The 12,787-nt window shown below is 35.8% G+C and overlaps 1 protein-coding gene across 3 annotated transcripts in view; it reads left to right on the top strand.

Moving 5' to 3' along the window:
* The window catches only part of EXOC6B (exocyst complex component 6B), a 615,706-nt gene that overhangs the window by 100,801 nt on the left and 502,118 nt on the right, over positions 1–12,787 (top strand). For all 3 annotated transcript variants that reach the window (XM_032352447.1, XM_032352446.1, XM_032352445.1), the window contains exon 6: positions 12,484–12,688. In XM_032352447.1, coding sequence (XP_032208338.1) covers positions 12,484–12,688 — 205 coding nt within the window. The remainder of the gene's footprint in view (positions 1–12,483; positions 12,689–12,787) is intronic.

The following is a 12,787-nucleotide window of genomic DNA, read 5'->3' as shown; positions in this document are numbered from 1 at the left end:
AAATTTTGTTGAGGATTTTTGTATCTGTGTTCATGAGGAATATTTATCACAGTGTTATTTTTGTTTGTTTTGGTAAGGTCACTGACTTCAGATTAATGCTGGCCTTGTAGAACATAAGGTAATATAAGGAAGGTATTCCCTCTTTAATTTTCTGGAAGTATTTGCATAGCATTGACATTATCCTCCTTAAATATTTGGATGAATCCAACAGTGAAGCCACTTGGACCAGGAGATCTGTTTGTTTGGTTTTGGTGAGAAGGTTTTTAAGCTACAAATTTAATTAAAAAAATAAATACAGTGCTGTTTGCATTTTATGTTTCTTGAGTAAATTTTGCTTATTTGTGTCTTTCAAGTAATTTGTCATATCATCAAAGTTGTTGAATTCATTAACAAAAATTGTTCTAGGTACTTCCTTATTATTTCAACATGTGTAAGAGCTATAGTAATGCTTTTTTTTCATTACTTATGTTGATAAGTCTTTTCTTTTCTCTTTCTGTCTCTCTGATTATTCTAGTTAGAGGTTTATCAGTAATTTTTTCCAAAAAAGCATCTGTAGGTTTTATTGAGTTTTTCCTAATATTTTTGTGTTGTCTATTTTACTGATTTCTGCTATTTAGTGATTTCTTTCTCTTACTTACTTGGGGTTTAATCTCTTCTTTTCTAGCTTTATAAGGAGGATTTTGGTTCTTTTCTAATGTAGCTATCTGTACATTTTTCTCAGCAGTGTATTAATTGGATCTTACATGTTTTATGATGTGTTTTTTCATTTATCTGAAATATTTTCTAATTTCCTTTTTTATTTTAAAAATTTAATCTGCTTATAATTTAGAAATGGGTTGGATAATTTCCAAATAGTAGAAGATTTCTAGATTTTTAAAAATTGATTTATAGTTACAGTTCATTGTGCTTATAAATGTAAATGTATGATTTCAACCTTTTTTACATTTGTGGAGACTTGTCTTATTCTATTTTATTATTATTATTTTTTCACTATGACATGAAATTCCTATTAGTATTGTCACAGAGTTGCATCACAAGAACATGGTTCAGTTGTGCTGAGGCTTGTTTTAATGGTCCAGCATATGGTCTGTTTTGGTAAAAATTTTATGTATGCTTCAAAATTATGTATATTCTGTTTGAGTAGGACATTCTTTAACTGTCATTCAGACATACTTGATTGATAGTGTTGTTCAGGTTTTCTGCATCCTAGTGATTTTTATTTGGCAGTTGCTGACAGGAGTGTTGAGATTGTTGGCGATTGTGGATTTGCAAATGTCTATTTTCTGTTCTTTCAGTTCTCACTGTTGTTGTATTATGAAGCTTTCTTATTGGGTTTGTGCACATTTAGCATTGTTTTATCTTCTTGATGAGATGACCTATTTATTATTATGAAAGTTTCCTTTATCTCTCGTAATATTCTTTTTCAAAAAGGCATATGTTTTTTGGTATTAATATACCCACTGCTGCTTTCTTTTTGTTTTAGTTTTTACATTGTCTATTTTTTTTTTTTTAAGATTTTATTTTTTTGACAGAGATCACAAGTAGATGGAGAGGCAGGCATTGAGAGAGAGAGAGAGAGAAGCAGGCTCCCTGCTGAGCAGAGAGCCCCATGCGGGACTCGATCCCAGGACCCTGAGACCATGACCTGAGCCGAAGGCAGCGGCTTAACCCACTGAGCCACCCGGGCGCCCTACATTGTCTATTTTTAAAAAAGATTTTATTTATGTATTTTTGAGAGAGAGAGAGAGGCAGAGATAGGCAGAGGGAGAAGCAGGCTACTTGGGAGCCTGATGCAGGACTCAGTCCCAGGACCCTGGGATCATGACCTGAGCTGAAGGCAGAGGCTTAACCAACTGAGCCACCCAGGCATCCCACATTGTTTATTTTAAAATATCCTTTTTTGTTGAAAATATTTTTACCAGCTTTTTGATATGTAATTTATATAGTATTCAGTTCATCTATTTAAAATGTGTAATCCAGTGGCTTTTAGTGTATTCACAGAGTGTACAACCTTCACTACAATTGACTTTAGAATACTTATGTTCTTTTCAAAAGAAACTGTGAGCGCCTTAGCTGGCACTACCCAATTCTTTCCTGTCTGTCCCCCTGCTCCCTGCACCTTTCCAGCTACTGGGAACTGCTAATTTACTTTGTCTCTGTAGATTTGCCTATCCTGGTCATTTCATATAAATGGAATCCAACAATGTGTGGTTCTCCTTTTATGTAACACAGTGTTGTTAGGGTTCTTCCTGTTGTACGTCAGTACTTCAGTACTGAATTTCAGTACTTCATTTTTTTAAATTGCTGAATAATATTCCATCGTATAGATATACCACATTTTATTTATCCATTTATTAGTTGATGAATATTTGAGTTGTTTCTACTTTTTGGCTTTTATGAATAATGCTGTTATGAATTTTTGTTTTTAAGTTTTTTGTGTGGACATATGTTTTCGGTTCTCTTGGCTGCATACCTAGGAGTGGAATTACTGGATCGCATGGTAACTCTATGTTTCATCATTTGAGGAACTGTCAGACTATTTTCCAAAGCAGCTATGCCATTTTACCTTCTACCGTCAGCATATGAAGACTCCCAATTTCTGCAAATTCTAGTCAGTACTTATTATTGTCATGTTTGTTTGTTTGTTTGTTTTTTTATTATGACCATCTTGGTGAGTGTGACATAGTATCTTATTATTCACCTCTGTTTCTGAAAAATATTTTTGACTAGTACTAGAAGTCCTAGCAACAGCAATCAGACAACAAAAAGCAATAAAAAGTATTCAGATTGGCAAAGTAGAAGTCAAACTCTCTCTCTTCACAGATGACATGATACTTTATACGGAAAGCCCAAAAGACTTCATCTTTAAACTACTAGAACCCATACAGCAATTCAGTAATGTGGCAGGATACAAATCAATGTACCAAAAATAGTTGCTCTTTTATACACTAACTATTAAAATATAGAAAGGGAAATTAGAGAATTGATTAAATTTACTATAGCACCAGGAACCACAAGGCAACTGGGAATAAACCTAACCAAAGAGGTAAAGGATCTGTACTCGAGGAACTATGGAACACTCATGAAAGAAATTGAAGAAGACACAAAAAGATGGAAGAGCACTCCATGCTCATGGATCAGAATAATAAACATTGTTAAAATGTCTATACTGCCTAGAGCCATCTATACTTTCAGTGCCATCCTGATCAAAATTCCACCGGCATTTTTCAAAGAGCTGGAACAAATAATCCTAAAATTTTTATGGAATCAGAAGAGACCCTGAATTGCTAAGGAAATGTTGAAAAAGAAAAACAAAACTGGGGGCATCATGTTGACTGATTTCAAGCTTTACTACAAAGCTGTGATCACCAAGACAGCATGGTACTGGCACAAAAACAGACACATAGATCAGTGGAACAGAGCAGAGAGCCCAGATAGGGATCCTCAGCTCTATGGTCAAATAATCTTCGACAAAGCAGGAACAAATACACAGTGGAAAAATGACAGTCTCTTCAATAAATAGTGCTGGGAAAATTGGACAGCTATGTATAGAAGAATGAAATGTGACCTTTCTCTTACACCATACACAAAGATAAACTGGAAATGGATAAAAGACCTCAATGTGAGGCAGGAATCCATCAGAATCCTAGAGGAGAACATCGACTTTGGGCACAGCAACTTCTTTCAAGATACATCTCCAAAGGCAAAGGAAACAAAAGCAAAAAGAACTTTTGGGACTTCATCAAGATCAAAAGCTTCTGCACAGCAAAGGAGACAGTCAACAAAACAAAAAGGCAACCCATGGGAGAAGATATTCACAGATGACACTACAGACAAAGGGCTGATATCCAAGATCTATAAAGAACTCAAACTCAACACACACAAAACAGATAAAACAGATAAAATGTCAAAAAATGGGGAGAAGACTTGAGCAGGCACTTCTCCAAAGAAGACATACAAATGGTTAACAGACACATGAGAAAATGTTCATCATTATTAGCCATCAGGGAGATTCAAATCAAAACCACATTGAGATACCATCTTACCCCAGTTAGAATGGCCAAAATTAACAAGACAGTAAATAACAAGTGTTGGAGAGGATGTGGAGAAAAGGGAACCCTCTTACACTATTGGTGGGAATGCAAGTTGGTGTAGCCACTTTGGAAAACAGTGTGGCGATTCCTTAAGAAAGGAAAAATAGAGCTACCCTATGACTCTGCAATTACACTACTGGGTATTTACCCCAAAGATACAGATGTAGTGAAAAGAAGGGTGATCTGTACCCCAATGTTCATAGCAGCAGTAGCCACAGTCGCCAAACTATGGAATGAACCAAGATGCCTTTCAACAGATGAATGGATAAAGAAGATATGGTCCATATATACAATGGAGTATTATGCCTCCATCAGAAAGGATGAATATCCAACTTTTGTATCAGCATGGACAGGACTGGAGGACATTATGCTGAGTGAAATAGATCAAGCAGAGAGAGTCAATTATCATATGATTTCACTTACTTGTGAGGCATAAGGAATAACACAGAGGACATTGGGAGATGGAGAGGAGAAGTGAGTTGGGGGAAATCAGAAGGGGAGACAAATGGTGAGAGATTGTGGACTCTAAGAAACAAACTGAGGGTTTTGGAGGGGAGGGGGATGAGGGGTTGGGTGAGCCTGGTGGTGGGTATTAAGGAGGGCACGTATTGCATGGAGCACTGAGTGTAGTGCATAAACAATGAATTTTGGAGCACTGAAAAAAAATAAAATAAAATTTAAAGAAAAAAATAAAAGAAAAATATTTTTGAAGGGTATACAATTCTAGGTTTACAGATTTATTAGTTAAGACATTATTTCGGGGCACCTGCGTGGCTCAGTTGGTTAAGCGACTGCCTTCAACTCAGGTCATGATCCTGGGATTGAGTCCCACATCAGGCTCCCAGCTCCACGGGGAGTCTGCTTCTCCCTCTGACCTCCCCTCTCATGCTCTCTCACTCTGTCTCTCTCTCAAATCAAATCAAATCAAATAAAAAAAGACATTATTTCTTTGTCTTCTCATTTATGTAGATTCTGAGGGAGGGGTATGTGTTTTTTGTCGCTTGTATTTAATGTGTCTTCTTCAGCTGTTCTAAAGCTTTTGTCTGTATCATTTGTTCTTAGCAATTTGATTTTGATGCTTGTTGCTGTATGTATGTGTGTGTACATGTGTGTATGTGTGAATTTATCCTGCTTGTGGTTTATTTAGCTTCTTGGATTTGTAGCTTTATAGTTTTGTAAACCCTGGAAAGTTCAGGTACTTGTTTTCCAAACATTTTTTTCTGTCTTTTTCCCATCCTCATTCTAGGACTTCAATTACATGTTATGTTGAACAACTTCATGTAATTCCCCAGGTGACTTGAGGATCTGTTCTTTTATTTTGCCCCAGTCTTTTTTCTGTCCATGCTTTATATTTGATAGATTTTATTTCTGTGCTCAAGTGCACTGATCTCTCTTTTTTGTACTGTCTTATCTTCTTTTAATCTTATCTGGTGAATTTTCATTTCAGGTAATATATTATTCATCTTTTAGAGTTCGATTGGATTTTTAAAAATGTTTAATTTCTTGTTATTTTTGTGTCTTTTTAAAAATACATGTATATGGCTATGATATTTCTTTTCATGTACTTCTTCGATAGTTCTGTCACTTCTGACATTTTTGGATTTCTGTTTGCAGACTGACTTAATTTTTCCTAGTTATAGGTCAATTTTGTTGGTTCTTACCATGTTTAGTAATTTTGATTAGATAATGAACATTATCTTATGTTGGTTGAGTGTGGATTTTGGAGGGTTGTTTTTTTCTTAAAGAGTATTGCTCTTTGTTTTGGCAAATAGTTGTTTGCGAATCTGTTTGATCTCATCAAACCCCATTTTTATTTATTTATTTGTTTGTTTATTTAGACAGGGAGGGGTGCAGAGGGAGAAAGAGAGAGAGAATCTTAAGCAGGCTCCATGCCCAGTATGGAGCCTGACACAGGGCTCAGTCTCACAACCCTGAGACCATGACGGGAGCTGAAATCAAGAGTCAGACACTTTAACTCACTGGGCCACCCAAGCACCCCAAATCCCATTTTATATTTTTTCTAGATGCACCTTCATTCCAGGAGTAGTTCAGAGTAGTATTCATCTACTCTGAGTAACTCAGGAACCCCAGAGATTTTTCATCAAGGTTTTTCTGCATTGTCTGAGCTTGTGAAGTTTTTATCATATATCTTCCTTGTGTCTGTACAACCTCAAGTTGTGTCAAGTTTTCCTGGACTTCTATCTCTGACTCTAACTCCGCTAAGCTGCTGGGCTGTGTTTGGGTTTTCTCTGACTATGCCCATGATCTAGAAATCACACTCAGGTAGGTAACCTGGGTAATTTATTAAAACTGAAACTCATCTTTTTTGTTTCTCTTTTTTCAGAGACCACTGAATGTCCACTATCCAAGTCAGTTTTTCTGCTTTTTAAGATCGGGAGTTTGTGTCTGTTCCTTGTTTGTTACTCCTTCATGGCTGGATGCCTAGTTTTGTTTTTTTCTTTTGTTTTTTAGCTATAAATAGTGTTAATACTATGAGGTTCTGTGCTCCCTAAGGAAAGATATCTGACCATCTTTCTACCTGTAACACATAGAAAGGATAAGTATTTGTTTATGGTGCCTGTGGTGAAAGCTTTTATTCATATTCTTATCATACTTTGAATTTATAAAAATTTCTCATGGATAGTTGTGATCTGCTTTAAAAGATCATTTATTAGAATTTTAAAAATTATTATTGTGAAGGAGTTCCATAGCATGGCAAGAAAGGACCATAATTTAATTTGCCATAATTTAATTTAATTAACATTCTCTTCTCGCATAGCATTCAACTATGTCTAAGTTATTCTGACCTTAGTTACCCAATTTATAGGATTACTTAAATGTCTTTTCCTTCCTTCTTCTTTTATATTCCCTGCTTTGGTTTCATTTACTTTTTTTTTGCTCACGTTTCTATTACGGAGTATAATGAGGAGGACACGCATGCAAGTGAAACTTAAGAATATGGCTTTTGATTCAGTTTTAATAATGTTTAGAGGTGGTCAAAAATAATGTCAAAATCTGGTTTTAAGATTTCCTTGGTTGCCTGAAATAGAACTTTTTCTTTTGGTGTCTGCCATACAGGTGTCTAGCTGGCTATCATTCTTTAACCTGTCACTGATATTAAAATGCACCAGAAAAAAAAAAACCCAGAAATTTGAATAATCTTATTGGTCTGTCATAGTTGGAACATGAATATGTTAGGGAAGGGACAATGGGGAAATAAGGTGACATTCTGTGTTGCCAGGAATCCCTGGGTTTTATACTAATTAGCCTTGAAAAATGTGGAGTTACTTGACAGACCAGATGTTTTCAGCATGCAACCATGTGTCTCATCAGTGCATGTGTCTGTGTCCGCAGGCAACATTGTTAGATTTTTCTCATTCTATAAACAATGTTCCAAAATATAACTAAACCCCAAAGTATGTTTATCTTTTTGGCTTAATTTCTGGCTTTCTATCCATTCTAAGGTTTCTCTCTAGAGGAGTTGCATTTTATTGCAAATAGCTCTTCATATAATTGCAGTATAAACACCATTCTGTTTACACTGAACCATGTGAATTGTACTGTTTTTGAGTCTGTAAAATTGTAATAAAAGCTACCAATTCACATTAACCAATTCACATTGTACTTTTATTTCTAAATATAGGGAAATAAATCTTTCTCCCTTCCATTTGTTTGGACTAAGATTTTGATTTTTAGAACATTTGAGGTCAAGACATTAAAAAAAAAAAGTAAAACCAATCTCTAGTCTTTGGTGTTTGTGGTACTAAGTACATTGGAGCAAAAGCTTAAGTGTCTACTGTGAATTTCATTCTTAAAATCAAAATAGAGCAATCAGTTTTTATTTATAAGATTAGAACTGAATTTTTTCCTATACTAAATATGTCCTGGGAAGTTAGGAACTTAGGAAACTAAAAACTGAAAACATAAGAAAAATTAACACCCATAATGTGTATATCCAAAGGAAAAAAAAATCATGGTTAACCTTTTGTATCTACTTTTCTAGTCATTTTCTGTGTATTTAAGTATTTGTGTATTTATGTGTTTAGTGATAAATAGCTCATACATGCATATATATTCATAATTTATACATGTATGCTTATTTATGGCTTTCAAAAATGTTACAATTATACTTATAAGTTTTATTTTTTGCAATAACTTTTATGCAACAATATTGTAAACATTTTGCTGTTTTTACAACATGGATGTATCGTGATGTATTTAACCAATTCCTTGTTATTAGACATCTAGATTAGTTTTTTATTGACTAATGTAAATACCTACAATTCAAGAGGCTTACATGCTTTTGTAAATCTAATATTTCTTTTTGGAAATGCAACTGGTTAGAATGCTTGTTTTGGTAAAATTCTTCAGTGAAAACTATTATTAATACAAATTTGTTTACCAGAAGGCAGTGAATTCTCCTTTATTGAAACCCCTGATAATAATACCCATTATCAAAGAACCAAGATGCCCTTCAACAGACGAATGGATAAGGAAGATGTGGTCCATATACACTATGGAGTATTATGCCTCCATCAGAAAGGATGAATACCCAACTTTTGTATCAACACGGACGGGACTGGAACAGATTACGCTGAGTGAAATAAGTCAAGCAGAGAAAGTCAATTATCATATGGCTTCACTTACTTGTGGAGCATAACAAATATGGAGGACATAGGGAGATGGAGAGGAGAAGGGAGTTGAGGGAAATTGGAAGGGGAGATGGACCATGAGAGACTATGGACTCTGAAAAACAATCTGAGGGTTTTGAAGGGGTGGGGGGTGGGAGGTTGGGGGAACCAGGTGGTGGGTATTATGGAGGGCATGTATTGCATGGAGCACTGGGTGTGGTGCAAAAACAATGAATTCTGTTATGCTGAAAAGAAGTAAATAAAAAAAATAATACCCATTATCTTCTAAGAAATCTTTGGGAGTTTGAGTGACAAAATCACATTTTGATTTGCATTTTTTCACATATCTGTTCAACTCTCCCCCACCCCCCAGTCCCCCATGCCCCATATATTGGCCTTTTTTATGTTCTTCTGTGATTTTTCTTTGTTCATTACTTTAAAAAAAAAAACTTAAGTTTATATGTTGTAAATAATCTTTACAAAGTTTTGGTTTCTTCTTTATTCCTATGTCTTTTTTTTTTTTTAAAGATTTTATTTATTTATTTGAGAGAGAGACAGTGAGAGAGAGCATGAGCAAGGAGAAGGTCAGAGGGAGAAGCAGACTCCCCATGGAGCTGGGAGCCCGATGCGGGACTTGGTCCCGGGACTCCGGGATCATGACCTGAGCCGAAGGCAGTTGTCCAACCAACTGAGCCACCCAGGCGTCCCAATTCTTATGTCTTTTTAATATATAACTTACTTTGTTTTTACTTCGTCAACTTTACCAATTTTAGTTTTATTTGTTCTCTTATGCTTATAGAAGCTTTCCTACCTATCAGATAAATATTGTCCCCTTTGCTATTCCATTACCAGCAGTATTTATTTTTACATAACCAGCAATGTTTCTTTTCTTAAAATATGTTATATCTGATATTAATATAGACACTCCAGCATTTTTATGGTTACTTTGTGCATGGTATACCTTATTCTATCTTTTACTTTTTTCCATTTGTATCTTTGAATCTAAAGTGTGTTGCTTGTAGAGGACATTTAATTGGATCATACTTTTTATTTTTTATTTATTTTTAAAAAGATTTTATTTATTTATTTGACAGAGAGAGATGCAGGGAGAGTGGGAGAGGGAGAAGGAGGCTTCCCACTGATCAGGGAGCCCCATGCAGAGCTCCATCAGGGATCATGACCTGAGCTGAAGGCAGATGCTTTTTTTTTTTAAATTTCTTTTCAGCATAACAATTCATTGGTTTTGCACCACACCCAGTGCTCCATGCAATGTGTGCCCTCCATAATACCCACCACCTGGCTCCCCCAACCTCCCATCCCCCGCCCCTTCAAAACCCTCAGATTGTTATCAGAGTCCATAGTCTCTTATGGTTCATCTCCCCCTCCAATTTCCCTCAACACCCTTCTCCTGTCCATCTCCCCATGTCCTCCGTGTTATTTGTTACGATCATACTTTCAAAAATCCTGTCTGACATTATGCCTTTTGATTGGAGTGTTTATTAGTCCATTTACATTTAATGTAATTATTAATATGGATGAATTTTACTCTTTTATTTTTCTGTTTTTCATGTCTTTTTGTCCTTATCCTTTACTTTCTTTTTTGTCTTAAATATTTTATAGTGTACTATTTTAATTCCTCTATTGATTTTTTTAAATGGTATAATTTGAGTTATTTTTTCTTAGAGGTTGCTCTCTGGATTATAATCTATATCTTTTCTTTTAAATTTATTTTTTATTTTCAGCACAACTGTATTCATTATTTTTGCACCACACCCAGTGCTCCATGCAATCCGTGCCCTCTCTAATACCCACCACCTGGTACCCTGACCTCCCACCCCCCGCCCCTTCAAATCCCTCAGATTGTTTTTCAGAGTCCATAGTTTCTCATGGTTCACCTCCCCTTCCAATTTCCCCCAACTCCCTTCTCCTCTCTAACTCCTCATGTCCTCCATGCTATTTGTTATGCTCCACAAATAGGTGAAACCATATGATAATTGACTCTCTCTGCTTGACTTATTTCACTCAGCATAATCTCTTCCAGTCCCGTCCATGTTGCTACAAAAGTTGGGTATTCGTCCTTTCTGATGGAGGCATAATACTCCATAGTGTATATGGACCACATCTTCCTTATCCATTCATCCGTTGAAGGGCATCTTGGTTCTTTCCACAGTTCGGCGACCGTGGCCATTGCTGCTATAAACATTGGGGTACAAATCTATATCTTAATGTATCAGTCTACTTTAGGTCAATGCTGATGTAGTTTTGGCAGAATATGTAGTAGTGGTTTTGCTTCAACTTAGCTCCATTTCTTTTTTCCTTTTTTGTGCTATTTTTGTCATATAACTGTACATTTTATAAACCCAGCAATACAGAATTATAATAATTTCTTTAAAAATTTTTCTTTAAGTGAAATTAAAAGTAAAAAGAGAAAGGAATATTTATTTAGTCTTTTATATTTTACATATATTTACTATTTCTTATGCTCTTCATTTCTTTTTTTCTGTGATTTCAATTTAGTTTCTGTTGTCAGCTCCTTTCTGGCTTCTTTAGGATTTTTTTCAAGGCAGATATGGTAGCAAGGAATCCTTGGTCTTTGTGTATCAGGAAATGTATTTATTTAATTTTCATTTCTAAAGGGTGGTCATCAGCTAAAGATTGGTCCAAGGTTTGTGCTCAGACTTGAGCCATTAAGGTTTCTATCTGTTGTCAGTGGATTTGTGTGTGAGCTATGGAATACCTTAAAGATTCATGCTGTTTTTGAAACAGCTTGAGCTTTTACTTTTCTGCCAGGGCTTCTACTACGTGTGTGCCTGCTGCCTCCTAATCAACCAGGGATGTGTGGAGTGCTTATGCCCTTTTGGGTGTCCTATTGTGCGAGTACACAGCCTCAGTCAGCCTATGGTTGGGCAAAGAGCTATTGGGCTCTTCTGTGGGTCTCTTATTTCCGTACTTTCCTCTTAAATTTCTGGTTAGTCCTCTAATCCACCCCTTGACCCAACCCAGACTATATTCAGGCCAGGAGGGTTGGAGTAGTTTCCTATTTGTTTATTTGTTTGTCTGTTTGTCCTTCCTTCCTTCCTTCTTTTCTTCTTTCCTTCCTTCCTTAATCTGGAGTTTTCTACTTTTCCTAAAAACTCCACTCCCATTGGTTTCTAATGGTGGGGAAGCTGCTGATTTTTAGGACAAGCCAATATAACCAGCGGGAGGGTCTCCGGGAGTGGAGGGTGGATGGAGTTGGAGGTTTTATGGGAGGTAGCCCCAGGCAAGAACTCCACAGAGTCATTGTTCAGCAGTTTTCCTGAATAAACACTTTTCAATTTGTTCTCCTTTGGTCTATTTCCAGAGCCCTGAAATGGTTGTTTGGGACAGTTTTTAGTTTATATTTTTCGGGTAGAAGATTTATTTGTTAAGCTCTTCCTTGTGCTATAGTTGGAAGTTTAGACTTGGGTATTTTATTTTATAGGATGATTATTTTGGCATTTATATGATCATTTTGTATTTTATTTTTTGCATAAGGAATTTCATTGGTAGATTTTTCTAAGTTTTCTCTGTTCTCGGACTAAAATCTTTTTTTATTGTAATTTGTTAATTTTGAATAATTTGACATTTTTCCATTGATGTTTTTATTAAAACTTAATACTGGATTTGTCTTAATGTACAGTGAAAACTAATTCAGTCTAGAAATTTTACATGAGGAATACACCTGTGGCCCTAAAGTAGATTGAGTTGAGCTAAAGATGATACAATTCCTTTTACAGGCATTATCCTGCACTGAAAACTCTGGAACATTTAGAGCATACCTATCTGCCTCAAGTAAGCCACTATCGATTCTGCAAGGTGATGGTGGACAACATCCCCAAGCTTCGAGAAGAAATTAAGGATGTTTCTATGTCTGATCTCAAAGACTTTCTGGAGAGTATCCGCAAACATTCAGACAAAATTGGAGAGACTGCCATGAAGCAAGTAGGTCTTGGGTTTATGATAGGTTGGCCAGTGACTTTGCTAGTATTCTGTTAAACATGGGTTTCTCTCTGCTAAGTACCTTAATTGTTTCATGTCATT

This window comes from Mustela erminea, chromosome 7, assembly GCF_009829155.1.
Source record: "Mustela erminea isolate mMusErm1 chromosome 7, mMusErm1.Pri, whole genome shotgun sequence".
Taxonomy (NCBI): Eukaryota; Metazoa; Chordata; class Mammalia; order Carnivora; family Mustelidae; genus Mustela; species Mustela erminea.
The sequence above is the reverse complement of the archived record's forward strand: the minus strand, read 5'-3'. Positions and strand labels throughout refer to the sequence as shown.